Source organism: Manis javanica, chromosome 2 (genome assembly GCF_040802235.1).
Source record: "Manis javanica isolate MJ-LG chromosome 2, MJ_LKY, whole genome shotgun sequence".
Lineage (NCBI taxonomy): Eukaryota > Metazoa > Chordata > Mammalia > Pholidota > Manidae > Manis > Manis javanica.
Window position 1 is genome coordinate 97,951,448 of NC_133157.1, and position 19,030 is coordinate 97,970,477.

A 19,030-nucleotide genomic window follows, 5' to 3' on the forward strand; every position below is an offset into this window, starting at 1 on the left:
GCCTCCTGGCAGGGATGGAAAGAAATAAAAATAAACAGGTCAACTATGAGCGCCTCAGAAATATTACCAAGGAAGCAGATGAAAACACAGCCCTCTTTATGAACAGCTTTTCAGAGGCCATGATCAAATACACATACACCAGCCCTAACTCCCCTGAGGGCCTTTTTCTCCTATACCTCCATTTCATTTCCCAGTCTTACCCAGATATTCGTAAAAAGCTCCAAAAATTAGAAAATGGACCCCAAACACCCCAGAAAGAGCTTGCAGACCTTGCTTTTATTTAAAGTTCTCAACAACCAGGAAGAGGAACAAAAACTCAGAAAGAAAGACAGGCTGAAGACGAATATCAGATTCAGGCCTCCCTAGTTCGACCTCCTGAGGACAAGCCTGCAAAAGGCTGCACACCCCACACCCACCTAGCAACAGTTTCTGCTGTGGCAGTCAGGGCCACTGGGCAAGAGCTTGCCCTGATCCCAGGCCTCCAACAAAGCCATGTCCAAACCTCACACAGTGGGGTCACTGGAGAGTGGATTGCCCTCTGGGGAAGTCAGCCCCTCCCTTGAGTTCTCTCCCCTCCAGGCAACCAGACACATCTAGAGAGGACCTGGCGGCACTCATGTCCTTGTTTTCAGGGACTAATTGACTTGGCCCAGATCCCAAGGCCCCCTCCAGGAGGACACCAGCAGATCCACAGGTAACAATGGTGGTGGCAGGAAGGCAGGATTCCTTTCTGGTTGACATGGGAGCCAGTCTCTCTGTGCTTACTGAATACTCGGGACCTTTGCTCCCCTCCTCTCTTGGTTGTTGGAATGAAAGGCTTAATAGAAACACTAGCCCAAACCCCTCCTTTATATTGTTCCTTGGGCCACATTACTTTCACTCACTACTTTCTGGTAATCCCCCTCTGCCCCACAACCCTTCTGGGAAGAGATATTCTCCACTGCATGGGGGGCATCCTTACACATTCCCTCACTTTCCTTGGAACCCTCCCTCATTCTCCCAGTTATACCCTCAAAAGAGGCCCTCCCCTCTGAGGTGGTACAGCTTATTAAATCATAAATTGACCCTATTGTTTGGGACATAAAAAAAACCCTTGTATAGCCTCACACCACTAACCCCTCAGAATAGCCCTGAAAGACCCTACTCAACCTGTTACAGTTAACCAATACCCTTTTAGCCCTGACAGCAATCTTGGCCTCCAGCCCATCATCAACCTCCTTCTTAAAGCCCAAATCCTGATCCCTGCCCACTCCCCCCATAAAACTCTCATCCTTCCTGTAAAAAAAATCCTGATGGCTCCTTCTGATTAGTCCAATAGCTCCAAAGATTAAGGAAGCTGTTATTCCTACCTACCCAGATTTCCCAGAACCTACCTTTATGCCCAAAGTACAATGTAGTCTGTTTAGTTCTTCTTAAATCAAGTGATATGAAAATTATATGAAAGACTAACATTCAAAGCTTCAGTCAAAAGTAAGCACATAGGCAGAAATGTTAATTATTATTAAGAAAATTTGAAGTATTCTGATCTATTAGGGCTCACTGGGCATCAAGAACTCTTGGGGTCTCACTTAATCACTCCAGCAGTCTTCTGAGGCAGCTGTTATTATTCTCATTTTATGGATAAGGACACTGAAGCTGAGAAAAATAAAAATATTTGTCCAAAGTAAGACAGCAAGGACTGGAGCTAGTTCTTCCAACTCAAATCTAATGCTCTTTCCTCAGACAATCAGTATGAACTTATACCAATAAACATGTGCCATATGACTCAATATACAAAGCACTGAAATAGCAAGAGGTTCACACACCAACCTTCTCTCTACAACACAAACTCTCCTATCTGTGCTGGTGCCATGCCTCAGCAGGAGAAAACACACCGTAATTTTTTCCAGACACTGCACTAAATACCTAGCACACTGCAACACCAGCAAGCCCATGGCACAGATACTACTTCTCCAAGTTGCATATGTGAAACGGGGAATCGTGATCAGTCTAAGGCCAAAGCCCTGTAGGTGGAGAAGCCAAGGCCTAAGCCAGCCTGCATGGCTCCTAAGCCTGAACCTAGGGCCACAAACTCAGGTTGCTTCTGCTTCCCCAACAAAACGAGAATGACTTTACCAGATTCTGTAGTAAGAACACATGTCAGAACTCAAAAGAATGACAGCTTACCTTAGCCTAGAAAAATGATTTAAGTACCACATTGGATTTCAAAGCATTTGGCACCTAGATCAGAGAGAATTCAAAGTTTAGAAGAATGATACAGTGTAGCCACAACCTTAAGTTAATAGTTGAGGTATTAAAGAGTTAATACTCTACACTGAAATTGCTATTATGTGGTCAATGAATTCTGAAAATGAAAATTTCCTTTTCAACTCAAATGGTTACCCGATTTACCTACTTGATAACTTCTGATTTTCAGACACTGGGTCATCCTTGCTCTTCTCACTTCCTCCCTTCACCTGTGTCTTTAAAAAAAAAAACTGAGATTTGCTCTGGCTTGAACTTGAAATCCTACAGTAGGATTTCAGCATTTCATCGCTTTTTTTTCTTAATGGTGAAACTATTACAAGCAGCAACTTTGCTAAGGTTACAAAGTTCATATGTGGGGCTCAGCCAGGAACACGACAAGTAGGGTCTTCTCTGTTCCACAGGTGTTCTTTAATTTTATGCTAAAACTGCTACTGACAGAGCCCATCACTACTGAACTGTATGTAAGCCAAGCACTTGAGGTTAGTTCCTAAATAATCAAGGATTATTCTAAAGGTACTCTCTAGAATTTTCTTATTCATTTGTTTAACAGGCATTTACTAAAAAACCTGTTGCAGGCCTAACAGAGATTGAGAGATTCCTGACTCTTAAGTCTCTGATATACACACACACTAAAGGAGGTTACCATGGGGTTGTTTGGGGTTGAAATGACCCCAATAGTAGAAATGCAGACAGAACTATCAATTTATTCAACAATTACCAAATACCAGGAACTGAGAGCTGGGTGCCTTAGAAGAGATTATCTCCATATTCAGAGCAATCCCGTTTTCTCCCCATTTTGAAGATACAAAAACAAAGGCAAGGAAGTTTAAATAACTTGTCTAGTATCACATAGCCAAGGAAGAGTGACATTATGGTTACTAGACTCCCCCCATCATCAAGTCCCCACCACATACCCCATTACAGTCACTGTCCTTCGGCATAGTAAGATGCTGTAGAATCACTACTTGTCTTCTCTGTGTTATACAGCCAGCCCTCCCCGTGCCCCCTCTACATTATATCTGCCAATAGTAATGCCCCTTTTCCCCCCCCGTCCCTCCCCTTCCCAGCCATCCTCCCCAGACCCTTTCCCTTTGGTAACTGTTAGTCCATTCTTGGGTTCTGTGATTCTGCTGTTGTTTTGTTCCTTCAGTTTTTTCTTTGTTCTTATGAGTGAAATCATTTGGTACTTGTCTTTCTCTGCCTGGCTTATTTCACTGAGCATAAGACCCTCTAGCTCCATCCATGTTGTTGCAAATGGTAGGATATGTTTTCTTCTTATGGCTGAATAATATTCCATTGTGTATATGCACCACTTTTTTTATCCATTCATCTACTGATGGACACTTAGGTTGCTTCCATTTCTTGGCTATTGTAAATAGTGCTACGATAAACATAGGGGTGCATATGTCTTTTTCAAACTGGGCTCCTGCATTCTTAGGGTAAATTTCTAGGAGTGGAATTCCTGGGTCAAATGGTATTTCTATTTTTAGTTTTTTGAGGAACCTCCACACTGCTTTCGACAATGGTTGAACTAATTTACATTCCCACCAGCAGTGTAGGAGGGTTCCCCTTTCTCCACATCCTTGCCAACATTTGTTGTTGTTTGTCTTTTGGATGGTGGCCCAGTGAATCTTTTGTACTGCTACATTACAAATCCATTGGACTATCTTGTACTTTGAATGGATTTTCTATTCAAGCAAGGTTTTATAACATTACATGTTAGTCATTCAAAAAAATATTTATTCAGTGAGTTAGGTAGATCTTCTAAATGTTTATATATTTTATTATAAAAAAATTTTAAATCAGCCCCATCTCATCAGAAAAGTCTTTAAGTACTACAAACTGTCAAACTCAGGTAGCAAATACAAGTTTTCCAAAACTCTAGTTTTTGCAAGAAAGCATGGACTTTATCACTGGCAACAAACATTGCCAGCTGTGGTTCTGCAGGATAGATATTGAAGCTGGCAATACTTTATTTTCAGAAAAACATTTACCTGAATAACTTTAATCAACTGTTCTCTCAACTAAAAATGCTATTCCATGGGGGGATGGGGAGGGTGGGAGGGAAGGCTAGTTTAGCTTGCAACTCAATAATCACATAGAAGCATTCTTCCTGGAGACAACCATTGTACAATGGTATGAAGCACAGTCCCTTCTATTTCATCACACAGAATACAAAAAGAGATGTACTAATCCTCACATAGCACAATGAGATAATGCAATTAATACACCCCATTTTACTGATGAAAAACTGAGGTACGGAGGGATTTAAATAATGGGCCCAAGGTCTCAAAGCGAGGGCTTATCTGGACCTGAGAAGCTGGGGAGAGCATTCATTCACTTCTGCCACAGCAGGAAAGAGAGACTTAGGATGACTCCTTGTAAGCAATAAATGGGTTTTAAACTTTACTTCTCCCTTTGGCTGATACCAGTTTCAAAGGCATTTTGCCCCGGGATTTTCTCCTCCCCATATTTACAGCCTGACACTACTTCAGTGAACTCTGTGCTCAGGACAACAAGAACCCAGAGTACCCAGATTTCCCAGCCCCACTTGACCCTTCCTATGAACTCTGGTATTTCTCAATAAAAATAAAACTAACAAGCATGAGACTCTTCCCCACCAGCTGACACTTGTTCAGTGAACAGAGTGAAATCTTCTGTCTCAAGTTGTGTTTCACATCAAGTCAGATTTCTACTGCAAACTCTGGGCCTGTGGTGTCATCCCTAGGAAGCCTGGAAACAAAAGCAAAACCACAACACAGCGAGCTCCCACCTCCCAGGCTCCAGTGCACTTGTTCTTTGCCCATCTTGCTTCCTTTATGCTCTCCATCCATCTCAGACTAGATGCACACTCACAGAGGAACGGGGCTGAGTCTATTGCATGCTCACTACATGCAGGACAACAGGCTGGCCCCCACAGTCCCAACTCTGCTCTCAAAGAGTACATTTAAGTCTAAGACACAGACATATGGATAGATGTGGGGTTCAAATACACCTACCCCTCAGCCCCTAACTGGGCAATTTCCAGTATCAATTTCACATTCTTTAACACAACCACTCTACAGTCCCCGTTTTAATAGATTTCCTGGACCAAGCACACCTTTGACAGATATACAGGATCAACCAACACCTGCTGTCTCCTTGAGTGACACCTTTCTCCAAATTATTTTCTGAACATGAATATCCCAAGATATTCCCTTATCAGTTTGTCAGGTATAAAGACAATCTAGTTAATTCATCACATTTCTTTTAATAGAGCATCATAAAATCAAAGATGATGCCTTCCTGTTCAGACTGGTTAGACTGCTAGTGCTGGGTGTGATTCTGACAAAAGGAGACTAGAAACATCTTATTTATGAGCTTAACATATATAGAAAAATCCCAAATCAAGATAACCAAAAGAGGGAAATTGTTACCACTAAATATAATGTGGTTGCTCCTCACATTGTTCAGCTTAAAAATAAAGTACTTGTGCTACTTGTGCCTGGTCCTGAGGAAGGGCCAAGGACTGTGCTGGCGTGGGGTGAGTAAAATTTTCCCCAGGCTTATCCAGTTAGTAATCAGGAACCTGAAAAACTTTTTCCACATGAAAATTAAATTGTTGATGTAAACATGGAAATTGGAAAATATCCACAATAAAAACCTCAGCTTCAAGAAATACTTCCTTCATATATGCAGTAAATTCTTCTTCCTCATGCACATCAGGAATCTGTCATACAAGTGGGTGAGCAGTGGGAAGCTGTGGTTCTGCAGGATACATAACTCCAGGTAGATGGTTTTTCCCATCTGCATCACTACTCACACACAAAAGTAAGATCTGACAAAATACATACCACACCTGGTTGTAAAATTAAGTTTCCAAAATAAATTAAATGAAATCTCTTTTATGTATGATCTGAATGTCATATGCACTAATATTTCAACAAAAATGCAGACTTACATTGGCTTTTTAAAAATTAATGTCCACCAGATGAGAATTTTTTTTAATGTAAACAGTACACACATCATTATGCCTTGAGAAGTTTAAAAGACACCTCTGAATAGTTAACATGCTCTGACAGACCCATCACTACAGAAGGATGATACTTGACTATCCAAAACTAATCCAGTTAATGCTCCAGAACAGCTAAGATGCACATTTTTTATGCAGTGCATATGGATATGCCATTTTCACTGAATGATGCTCAGTATTAGATGTCAGAAGCTCAGTGATTTTTAAATAGGAAACTGATGTAAGATACCATCAGGTAAATTAAGTAAAGTTCAGGGAAATGACAAACTTAAAGTTTTAACTAAAACTCAACTATAATGACCCAAATTTTAAAGATGTTAAGACCATAAGGAAGGATTTTATCAATTTTACTGCACTCTGGGAATGGAACTTCCTTTATATTTATGTCTGTCTACTGTTTGACTCCCAGATGCTCTTCAAGGAAGCCATTATTACAAGTGAGGCTGTTTGTCATTTGTTATTTATTGCCAAAGTCACTGGTACCAGTGATCACTGAGAAAAAACTGTGCTTTGCTAACATGTAGAGCCAGCTTAATTTGGCTTCAAAATTGTTTTTTTAAAAGAAAATAAAGATAAACCATGTGATATACAAGATAAGCCATAATTTAATGTGTTAGGAATAAGACACCAAGTTCTACCACCCAAAATATTTCCTTTCAGATATATTACTGGCCAGACTCAGAAATTAAACACATTATCAGAGCATCTAAAAATTCCTTCTCTGGTATCTGGAAGACACCCACATTAAGCACTGAGTACCGCCTCTAAAAAAGCCATGATTCAGGATTTCAAAAATTTATTTAGATTTTTCTTAAGTTCTAGTATAGAACAACCTACATACAACCACAATATTAAAGGAACTTTAAAAATTGACAACCATGACAATTTCACTCTCCAGTGTGGTAAATAACATAGGCTCATAGCTGAAGGATTCTTAGAAGATGCTCATGTTCCTGAAATGTCTGTTTTTCTACATCTGTTTTAATCTAACTTCATATTATCCATTATAAAAATAAATATTGAGCAAAAAGTGGAAACCAAAAATTTAGAGCAGTATCACCGCTACCATCACTCACACTGTAATTCAGAAAAAAGGCTGTAAACATTTTGGTAAACTTTATTCCAGCATTTTTGTTGTGCATTTTTAAATAATTACAATAGCGTATGGAATATACAAAATTTTGTCTACTGACTTTCGTTGCCTATTTTCATTTTAAAAGTATATGCTCAGAGAATATTTAGAAAATACAGGAAAAATAAAACCCCAAATCCCTCCATTTTGTCAACATTTTGCAGAATTTCCTTCCATTCTTTTTCTTTTATTAATACAAAGTTGTACTGTGTGTTCACATGAAAAATAATTTATTTTAAGCATAATTAGTTAACAGTGGAACTTTCCTAGATACTAGCTGACAGATAATATAAAGTAGCAGTGCCTGACAAGGGGATCTGCCTATGGATTTTTTATATGTTATGCTGTAAAAAAATTTAAATACTTATTATTCAGGTCATTTCATATAAACATTAAGGATACATACCAGAGTAACTTATCCTGGTAAATGAAATCACCACTACAGTAACTTTTACAAAATTCTACCCTAGCGGAAGGAGGAAGAACATTGTAATCCTCCAGGCACATTATCTCCATCATGGAAATACTTCTGTGTTACTGTGTGGTCCTCATGTATGGAGGCAGACAGAAGCTTCTGCCCCCAAGGAACTGAAAAAGGACACATACTGTGCCTTGAAACATTCAATCTAAAGGTGGCTTAGATTTAGCTACACACTATACCAACTCACTGGCACAGGGAGTGCACATCAGTTGTCGGGATGGCCCAGGCCAGCCTATGCCCTCCTGTTAACCCAGCTTCTGCCTCTCTTAGCTTCTTAGAACCTCAAGAGTACAGACTACCTGTCTCCCTCCACTGCTCTTAACCTCCTCACCCATGGTTACACGCTCAAGCCTCCCTTATTTTTAAGGGGAGGAGGAGAAACTTCCACCCAACATCTCTACCCCAGAGACACCTACACCTAAAGCAACCAGCTATTCTCTCTCCCAAACCTCCCAGCAGAGGCCTATGTCCATTTTCTTGCCTCCTCCTCACTCCTTAACTCAACTCTGGCTCTCTCATCTTGCTACCCACACTTACCTCTAGTGGTCGCTGCAGCCCGACAAATGCTGGGTGCAAAGGCTTTCTTCCTGCTGCCTGCCTACTCCCTTTCAGACTCCCTCAGACTCCTCCTCCTCCTCCCATCATTAAATATTACAGGTGCTCGTAAACAAAATATTCGTCATGTAAGTGTAGATTGATGATAAAAAAAAAAAAAAGCAGTTCCTGTGTGGTGACCTCCAATGAGTTCTACACAATGATATAAAGGGTATATCAAAGTGTAGGCAAAGGGTCTGTTCGTGTTTATACAGAGGATCAAAGCCTAATTTGGCTATCCTGAAAATGAACTAAGATACGATATGAAAAAGAACTTCCAACATCAGCACTCTCGGGAAGACTCATGCCAGAAGATGATCATCAAAAAACCCCAACAAACATTCACGCACTGCTACAGGTGTAGATGCACTCATCCTACCAGTTCCTGGACTTGCCATGGGAATGAAGAAGGAGATATCTAAGCTGGCCCGTGCATACAGTAAAACAACAAATTTGACTGGATCTATACTGTTGGAACTCAACCAAGAATTAGGAGAAGTGCAGATTGTAGCACTCCAAAATCTTACAACTACAGACTATTTACTGTTAAAAGAACATATGGGATGTGAACAGTCCCCAGGAATGGGTTGTTTTAATTTGTCTGATTTCTCTCAGACTGTTCAAGTTCAGTTGGACAATATCTACCATATCATAGATAAGTTTTCACAAATGCCTAAGGTGCCTAACTGGTTTTCTTGGTTCCACTGGAGATGGCTGGTAATTACAGGTATGCTTTGGTTATGTAACTGTACTCCTATTATGTTAATGTGTGTGCGCAATTTAATTAGTAGTTTAAAACCTATACATGCTGAAGTTACTCTACAAGAAGATATGTCAAAGAAATAATCAATCTCCCCAGGTTTTCTTCTGCCTGCTACTTCTATAGCTTTTCTTTTTCCTTCCTAATTACAACCCATAAATAGAAATTGTGCCACATACCGAATTTACCGAGTATTATAATTCTTCCAAGTGGTAATAGACACCTCAAGACAAATGCTGGGCATAGAAGCCACAGGGCATAAATATGCAAAGAAGTAAAAAGCTAACCTTTTCAAACAATAAGGCTTCTCTCTCACTTACCAACTTAACATTTCCCTGTATGGCCCCAGAAGATGACTGGTTAGCCAGAGACGGGTAAGATTCCTCAAGGGAGGAACAACCTAAGACAGGCACAGTCACAGGGAGGCCATCAGGTGAGAAATTGGGGATCAACAGAGGTGAGGCTTAGAACCTCCCCCCCTGTTCTGAGAGAAATCTTCTGCATACGTGGATGTTTTATTGCCCTTGTCTAGCTTGGACTAACACATAGTCTACAGGCACACACCTGATCATCTACATTTGCTCTCTTACAACACTAAACTATGTTTTCTACCTTTATCTTGTATCTACCTACCACTTCAGCATTTTATTAAAAATAATAATAATAAAGAGAGAAATGTGGTATCCACATAAAAATCAAGTATAAAAATCAAATGAATATTCATATTTGAACTGACTGTTTATAGTTCATAATGCATGAGCAAAACCGGAAGCTTCTGTGATGACTGCCCTTGTAATGTTCACCATGTAACTTATTCACTATGTAAGAATTTGTACTCCATGTAAGAACTTGTTCGTTATGCTTCAGAAGATTGGAGACTGACGAAAATTAGGCTTGGGGTGGATTAAGGATTGTGCATTGACCCCCCTATACAGAATTTTATTGTTGTTAACAACCATTTGATCAATAAATATGAGAGATGCCCTCACAAAAAAAATATATATATATACACACTTCCAAATGTAAAATAAATAACTGGGATGTAATGTATAGTATAAGGAATATAGTCAAAATATTGTAACAACTTGGTATAGTGATAGCTGGTACCTAGAATTATCATGTATATAAATGTTCAATCACTGTGTTGTACACCTGAAACTAATGTAATACTGTGTGTCAACTACCCTTCAATAAAAATAATTATCTAAAAAATATATATATATTACAGGTGCTCAAGGTCACCCTGAAGGCCACTTCCTGACTCAGCCTATATACTTTTCCCGTGTAGGCCTCTGTACAAGATGCCTCAGAAGGATTCCAGGCCTGGGTCCCAGGCCAATCTGTCCAACTGCCTACTACTGCATACATCCATGCCGATGTCTCAAAGTCACTCCACCTCAGATACATTCCTGCCCTCCCCACGGAGCTCTCCTCCACTGTTGCCTGAAGTTCATGGAACCATCATGAGGCTGCACACACCAGAACATGGTTCCTTCACACCCTGTACCCAACATGTTCTGTCAATGCTATACCACCTGCACCTCTCTCAAACACATCCATTTCTCTGCATTTCCATCATCTCTCACCCATACAACTCATCTCCAAATATGCAATCTAGAGCAGTCAGCCAATTCCGATGATGTCCCTCCATCTTACCTGACCCTCCCTCTGGCCCTCCTTCCTTCTTTCCCTCCCTCACTTAAACCACTTAGATGGCCTCTCATTGCTTAGTATAAATATGAAAAGCATGAATACAGCCTGCAGGGACTTGCTTCATCTGGCCCTGCCCATCTCTCAGGGCTCAGTCTACTCTACTTTCCCACTTACTCTCCTGTTCCACCCAGACTGGCTTCCTGCAGCCCCTGGATGGCAACAATCCACATGCTTCCCATCTACTCAAAATACCCCACAACACTACCCTTGCCTCACCTATCTCTCAAATCTCAGCTCAGTCGTCAGGTTCTCAGCAAAACCCTCCCTGGGCTCCAGGCAATGACGTCAGGTTCTCTGCGGTCTAGGCTCTCAGAGAAGCACCCAGCACTCAGCAAGGTGGTTCCACCTGACAGATTCCCGTCTCCCCATCCGACTAAAAAAACAAGAACAAGTGGCAGCATATTTCTGTTCACCATGTCACCCAGTGCTTGTACAGGGTAAATATATGACAGACAGCTATTAGATGAAAGAAAGAATACCATTCAATCAGAATAAACTTACATATGTATAGGGAGGAGTCAATCAAGAAAAGTATATGCTCATAAACTATAAAAGTGACTCCCCACCCTCATCACTAGGTATTAACAGGTATTTTACCAAAAGGAAGTTTAGGTATCTTGGCTAAGTGGCTCTTGCCAGGAGCTGCTGCCAGTCCCAAGTGGGGGCTGTGATCAAGGACACAGCTTTTATGTTCCTCTCAAACAGATGGCAGCTGTCAGCACTTAGGGTTTGTCACTTTTCCTTAAACCTCAATGAAGAAAAATTTGAGACTTGATTTCAGCCTGTCTTTGACAGGTTCCTACTGACATTATTGTTTATTTTGGCAAATCTTAGAAGCAAGTTTTCAACTTCCCGGTGATCTATGTTATTATTGATGTGTATGTCTCAGTTGAGTCACAACAAATTTTCCATATATATAAAGTGTGTGTATATACCAATAATTACCATGTTTATACATACGCACATATTCATTAACATTTATGGAGCACTTATTATGTGCCAAGCATAATACTAAATGTTTTACATGGATTACTTCAGTTAATTCTTATCACAAGGCTTATAGGAAGCCTTTATTATCATACCCACTTCCCACTGAGAAAACTGAGGGTTAAAAGAGACAGGTAACTTGCCCAAGGTCACAAACTGGTAGGCGGCAGAGCCAGCACTCAAAGCTGGTCTATCTGACTCCAGACCATGGTCTCTATCCCACTGCCGCCATGTCTGTCCTCCCCAAGGAACACTTGAGTCAGCTGTACTATATTTCCATCAAACTACAGCCAACCATCAGGAGCTCATCAGGAGCTAGAAATGGAAATGCTGTTTTGACCTTTCTTTTTTTAAAAGGAAAACATACCACCTTTAGCTTAGTTTTTTCCATGCCAAAGGCAGGCCCTGGCCACACAATGAATTAGTGCAGTAGGTTTATTCTGAGACCCACCTCCACCAGTGAATTTGGGGCCACATTCAATCATATGCATCAAAGAAAGGGGGAGAAACTACAAAAAATTCAACTCGTTTTTTAAGTTTTTTGAAATCAGCTCTTTTGTTTGCATTTATTCTCTCTGGCCTAGATGAAAAACTACAACATATGCTTAGGAAGCAAACATTTTAAGCACAAATAACCACACCCCTCCCTGGAAAAACTCTCATGACACACAAAGCCCAGGCACAAAGCAATACCACCACCCTCTGCTCACACCCCTACTCCCCATCCACTTTCCTCCCTTGTCCACTCTTTAAACTCAGCTTTATTGAGGTAGTGATCTACACATAATTAAATATATCTATTTTGAGTGTACATTTCAATGAATTTTGACAAATTCATATACCCACATGACCACCATTACAAGCAAGACATGGTGTGTTCTCAGAACCCCCAAAAATGCCCTTGTGCCCAATACCAGTCAGTGCCTGTATCCCCACTCCTACCACAGGCCAGCCCTGGCCTGCTTCTGTCACTGGCAACTTGATTTGTCTTTCTAGACTGTCATACGAATGGATGCTTACAGTATCTACTCTGTCCACTCTTTATTATGCTTTCTTAGCCAGTGTACACTGTGTTAATGTTGAAATTTAATGTATTCCTGCTGTCCTATTTGATGCAGGAATGCTTAATTAGTCCAGTGATTCACAAAGGGTGGTGAGACTGATTCAAACCATGCTTACATCTGTACACACACACACACACACACACACACACACACACACACACACACACGGTGTGGAAACACCAAAGCCCTAACACAGTGCTCTGCCTAGTGCATGCTGTAGTCCCAGAATGAACCCTGGAACCTCTGGTTTACTGTAAACCAGGGAAATTTCCTTTTGACAGAGACTGCTACTAAACTGAGAACCAAAGTCAGGACAGGCCATGAGGTCCCTCTGGAATCATGGTAGGCCTCACTTCCATCTCATTTCACATTTTCAACCAGAGTTTTCCATTTTCTTCCCTTTCATTTTTATTTGATGTTATCTTACTAAGTGTGATGTATCAAATGCTCGTTTCCTCAGATGGACAGGAGGACAGAAAGGCAGGATGTGACTTAAACCCCCTGTGCTCTTTATTACTGAGCGATAAGGCCCTCACTTGTCACTTCAGCATTTCTCAACCCTGGCTTTACTTTTAACTCACGGGGGAAGTTTAGAAAATGCTGATGCCTGGGTCCACCTAGATTCAATGGTCTGGGAAGTGGGTCAGGCCTGACCAACTGTGGAGGATTCCACTCAGGGGAGTCCACTGAACAGCCAGTTAAGAAGCACTTCCGTGGGGGTTAGCTCAGGCAGGGCGCACACCCAGCCAGCTATTAAGAAAGACCAGGGGCGCACTCCAGTACCTTCCACAGGTGTTCGTGTCAATATTTTAATGCCTCCGTCATTCCATGCAGCCCCAGTGCTGTAGCTTTAGCAGTTATTTTCCAGTGATGCTTTATAAATCAGTGATAGATCTGCTGCATTTACCTACTACTACAAAGCCCCCAAATAATAAAATGATCTTATTTCTGCTCTGCATAAGACACAAATACACTTTTGAAGAGTGCACCAATGTATCTTGGAAATTGTATGACTGAGGTTCCATCTGTCTGGGCCAACACTGGAAGCCCCAGAGGCACAGTGTCTTCTCGTTATAATTCAGTCTGCTAATAATGAATGAACCACAAAGCCTATTGTGATAACACAGGCAGGTGGAAATTTGGTGGAACAAAACTGCAAAGTTTCCTCAGAGTGCTTGCCTATGCAGAAACAATAATTCAGAATACTGCACCAGGGTGGAAGAGTTTCCAGAAAGATTTCTGGCCTTCAAGTTAACATTTTATTTTCAAAACAGAGAGTTGCAGGAAGACAAGATACTGGCTTGTGAAACCTGGTTCAGCATCAGAAAATTTCCAGTATATTAACTGATGCTTTAATATCACACTGTTAGAAAAATTCTGAGAGTATTTTTTAAAATGTATTGCACATGATCCTGCCTTCATAAACTGAGTGTTTTAAACAATATTTTGCCTGCTTCTGATGCCTGTCCAAAGTCATCATTGACACCAGTGACAATTAATTAACACAGTGAGCTATGCTGGGCTATTTGCACCAAAACTAAATGGAGTTTGAATTGTGTTGCTCTGTTGCTCTGAGGCCTCGGTTTACATTAGTTTTTTTGTTTGTTTCCTTCTTCACTATCAGGCCTTCCTAATAACCTACTGCCAACTGGGAAGCCAGGCAACACAACATGTTTATACAGAAGGCATGTTTCAGAGCAAAGGCATAAGTACTAGAGAGAGGGAGAGAGAGAGAGAGAGAGAGAGAGAGAGAGAAAGAGAGAGTGTGTGTGTGTGGTTTTCAGCTGAATGAAGGTTCCATATGAGAAGACAGATCAGGCTTCTGCACCCTGTTGACTGACACCAGGGATTAGTCTCCCCAAGGGGCAGAATGAAGTTGCAGGCCATTCCTGAGACCTCTCAGAAGCAAAAGATGAAGGAAATGGCTTCCTTGAGGAGAACCAGGTTCAAGGCTGGACAATGGACACTGACTGAGACACTAATGAGGGGATAATCTGTTGTCTGTTTTTAGTTTTTCTGACTGCAAAAGCAATACACCTAGCTATTTAAACACTTACACAATATGGAAATGTAAAAGTTTATAAAGTAGGAAGTCCTCTATGTTAGTAGGGCTACAACCAGTAATACAACTGCTCTGAACTGTTACATTTTTCCAAATAAAATCATTCATTTCTTCCCCAGGGGCTTCTCACTGTGTATGAACAAACACTGGATACTCTTACATTCCTGTTCTTCATATCTGGGGTGCCTTTTCATATTATTATTTATGAAACTCATTTTAAGCCACATATGATATCCCAATTCTAGTGTTAGGAATGTTAGGTAGAAAGATAAACTTGAGCAGTCAGAAAAGGGAAGATAAGGTTCAAAGAAAAAACTGCCCAGACTTTGCCCAGGTAGGGGGTCCCATGTGAAGACAACTGTTAACTCCGGGGTGGGGGGTAGAGGGGGAGGAGTTCCCAGACCACCGCAAATTACCTTTGAAACCAAAATCAGTCAAAGGGAGAAATAAAGTGGGAGAAACCCATTTATTGCTTACAAGCAGATGTCCACTTATGCTCACCTGTGTCTCTTGTGACCCGGCTGCAAATAGGACCCCACCCAACCTCTCTATCCAGATATGCCTCCCCCTCCATGTAATCACTTATTGATATGGAGATGGACTACTTCTCTCCACCCCTGGGAAATACCTGTTGATATAGGAGATGCACTAAGGCCAGGCGAGAGATTCTGGAAATAATTGCAATTTACCCACAATAACAAAGGCATTGCAAGGAAAAAACTTCTTTACCATCTGGACCAAGGCAAACCAGTCCCAACCAGGTCCCAACATGGGCACAATAGAATAGAACTAAGAACAGCCCAAATCACACCTCATTATGGGAAAGAACATGCTCAGTGAGAGGGATGGCTATACAGACTCACCTGTAAATCAAATAACCCCACCTTGTCAAAGAGGTGCCTCCCAGCCAGAATGTAATACACAGACCTCCCGCCTAGCGGATCAGGGACTTTGTCTACTTGACTCTGGCCACTACTCCGTTGGAGTGCATCCAATTAAAACTTTTGCTCTACTTCACTATTGTATCTCTTCAATTCTTTGTTTCAATGGGGACAAGAACCAAGGAAAATAAACTCAATCCATAACACTAGGAATGTGCCAAACTTATTTAACCAATCTCCAATAGAGTTACTATAAACAGCACCATAATGAACTCCCAAGATCCTTGCAAATGTATGCGAGTATTTCTAGGATAAATTCCTTTAAGTGGAAATTCCTTAAAGGCCATAGGGCACGAGTAAATTTAAACAGATACAGCCCAGTTGCCTCCCAATCAGGTTGTTTCAATTTACGAGACAACTTTAATCTTACATAATACCAGGGCAATCACCTTTATGCCTATCCAAGGTTCCTGGCCAAAACACAGGAGAAAATAATGAGAGTAATTAAAATAAATGGGTTGTACCACTAAATACTGGGAGCTGCAGTCCCAAAGCCAATGCTATTTGGAGGGATCCCCCTGACACTGGCCTGGCAACTTCTGGTGCTGGGAAATGGTGTAGGTCTTCTGGGGACCCAGGATGCATGACTCTAAGGGTACAGACTGGAACATGGGATTTGCATGGCTCTCCTGGGAATACAGCACCCTGAGCATCAAGACCTCTTAGAACCAGAAGAAAGGCCCCAAGGCTGAGGTCCCAGGCACGTAACTGAGGCAGGAACAAGGTATTTATTAACAGCAGAAACCAGAGTTCTGTTTTTTGCTTTTATAAGCAATGCTATACCTGACATTTTTACTTACCAAGCTGGCATAGCTGGCAGAGAATGTGGGTTAAACAATCCTCTAGAATACATAGCTTCTCAGCAAAGGCACTTTCTAAAATCACACAATGCATGAGTTTTAAAGCATTAATTTTGCAACTTTTATGTGCCTGCTCAAGCACATTTTGAGACATAGATAACTCAGCTGAACTCCTATGAATCGTGAGACTAGACTTGGGAGTTGGTGACCCTGGGCCAGCGCTCAGTAATAACAGACTTACCTCTGTGGGTATATGTCTTGCCAATGGGTTTCAGCCCTGGGCAAGTTCACTATGGACTCAATGAGACCAACAAATGACAATGGTACATTCTCGGGGTGAAAGGGTTTATACCCAACTTTATTCCCACAGTGGCATGTCAATCACTTGTATCCCGTCCACTGAGAGTGAGTATACCTACAACAAGCCGGTCTCTGCCTCTGGGCCTCTCTGCCCCCGTAGTTGTCTCAGTCTCTGTCCTTGGCGCTACAACCAATCCAATCTCATCTCTGCTCTCCTGCAGTCTTGCAGCTGTGCCACTGTGTCACCGGAGCACTGGGCAGGGCTCTTTTTATAGAGTCAGTACCAACGTACTGCCCACATGTGTGTAATGAGCTAGCCAACCAAGGCCAGATGAGAATCCTGGCCAGAGGAACCTTCACTTTATCCACAGCATAAATGACATAATGAGTGAAAAACACTCTGTAAGCCATAAAGCACTGTGGAAATGCAAGGGGCTCTTTACCACAGTTACATAAAAACATTTGAGAGCTTAAGGTGGGCTGGCTGGGCCACCCTAATGATCCATGTGTGTTAACTCGTCTCATCCTCACAACCACTCTGAAGGAGGTAGGATCAGTGCCCACTTTGGGCAGCTGAGAAAAGGCCTTGAGAGTCAGCAACTTCCCCACCCCAGGCCCAGTAAGCAGCTGAGCCAAGATGGGAAGGAAATCCGGGCGGTCTGACTGTAGAGACAGGCTCTTGTGCTCTCTGCCATGCCACCTCTTGACCAGCATGGCGACTCCCTTCCCCGACCTGTTTCCCCTCTTCCACACAAAGGGCCAACCTGATGCCTTCTGAAGGCTCTTCTCTAATGCTCATGTTCTACTGGGTGATTGCTATTAGGTGACTGAAAAGTGAGCTGTGGATAAGTGCAGCCCTATCAGAGTTCAGAAAAAGTGACTTTAGGAATTTGCAAAGTACTGTGTCTATGAAAGAGCTCTGCCATTTTTATTCATTTGTCTAACCTGGCTATGGCCAGAAATCCAGGAATTAAGACAGGCCAAAGTTCTTGGACAAAAGGTTTCCTCACACCGTTCTCCAAAAGGACTCAGTCTTTGAAAACTGAGACATCTATACCATTCAACTCGGAGAAAAGTCCTTAATAAAGTATTAGTTCACAGTGACCAAAATAACGATGCTTCAGCAAATGCACATGCTCACCCCACTCCCCAAAAAAAGCTTCTTTCATCAGGAAATCATCAAATAAATGAAAGAAGGCCACCAATAAGAGCTGAAACAGAACTAAAGGCAAATATCACACAGACAAAACGCTACCTGAGGATGATCAGTCATCATATTTCAGAAAACTGAGGTGGAGAGTTCAGCACACAAAACATGCTCAAAATAGATTCACAAATCACGTGATTTATCAGGCCCATTAATTAGGGTAGTAACTCCAGATGATTTAGTAGTGCCTATCTGGAGTCAGTTGCAAAGACTGCAATTTAATGAAAGCTTTATGAATGAAATTTTATTGTGCTTTTAGAGAAACTTTTTACAAGGGCTTTTACTCTGGTTAAACAATTCAATGAGTCAATATTTTCTAAAGTTAAACAGGAAAAAAAACGTGCAAAAGTTAAATCAGTACCTTCATACTTAACTAGATGTTAAAAGTCCTTTGTTTTGAATGGCACAATTCTCTCCTAATCTTTTAGCTTTTAAGTAACCAAGAAAAAAAAATGCTTGTTTCTCCCAAACTGAATGAAAATTAAAGAGATTTCTTTCTTCTTAATCTCATCCACTATAAACCAGAACTAACTGATTAAATGTAAACATAAAACAGCATTTTTTCTAAAGTTACTAACAGTTCTCAACATTTTTTAACTGAAAGCATAATAACTGACGTTTACTGAACATCCATAGTATACCACCTTGCTCCCTGCTCACATTTAATCCTCTCAAATGCTACGAGTTAGGCCATATCACAAGGTGAGGAAACTGAGGTCTGAGAGGTTAG

The 19,030-nt window shown here is 41.3% G+C and overlaps 2 protein-coding genes across 3 annotated transcripts in view; one reads left to right on the top strand and one right to left on the bottom strand.

Annotated features, from left to right (window-relative positions):
* CCNY (cyclin Y) overlaps nt 1-19,030 on the bottom strand; it is a 290,053-nt gene that overhangs the window by 178,122 nt on the left and 92,901 nt on the right. The window lies entirely within an intron of this gene.
* Nucleotides 1-19,030, top strand: part of LOC108409426 (uncharacterized) — a 122,674-nt gene that overhangs the window by 232 nt on the left and 103,412 nt on the right. Inside the window, exon 2 of the mRNA XM_037010698.2 lies at nt 633-694. Within this exon, the coding sequence (XP_036866593.1) occupies nt 633-694 (62 nt within the window). The remainder of the gene's footprint in view (nt 1-632; nt 695-19,030) is intronic.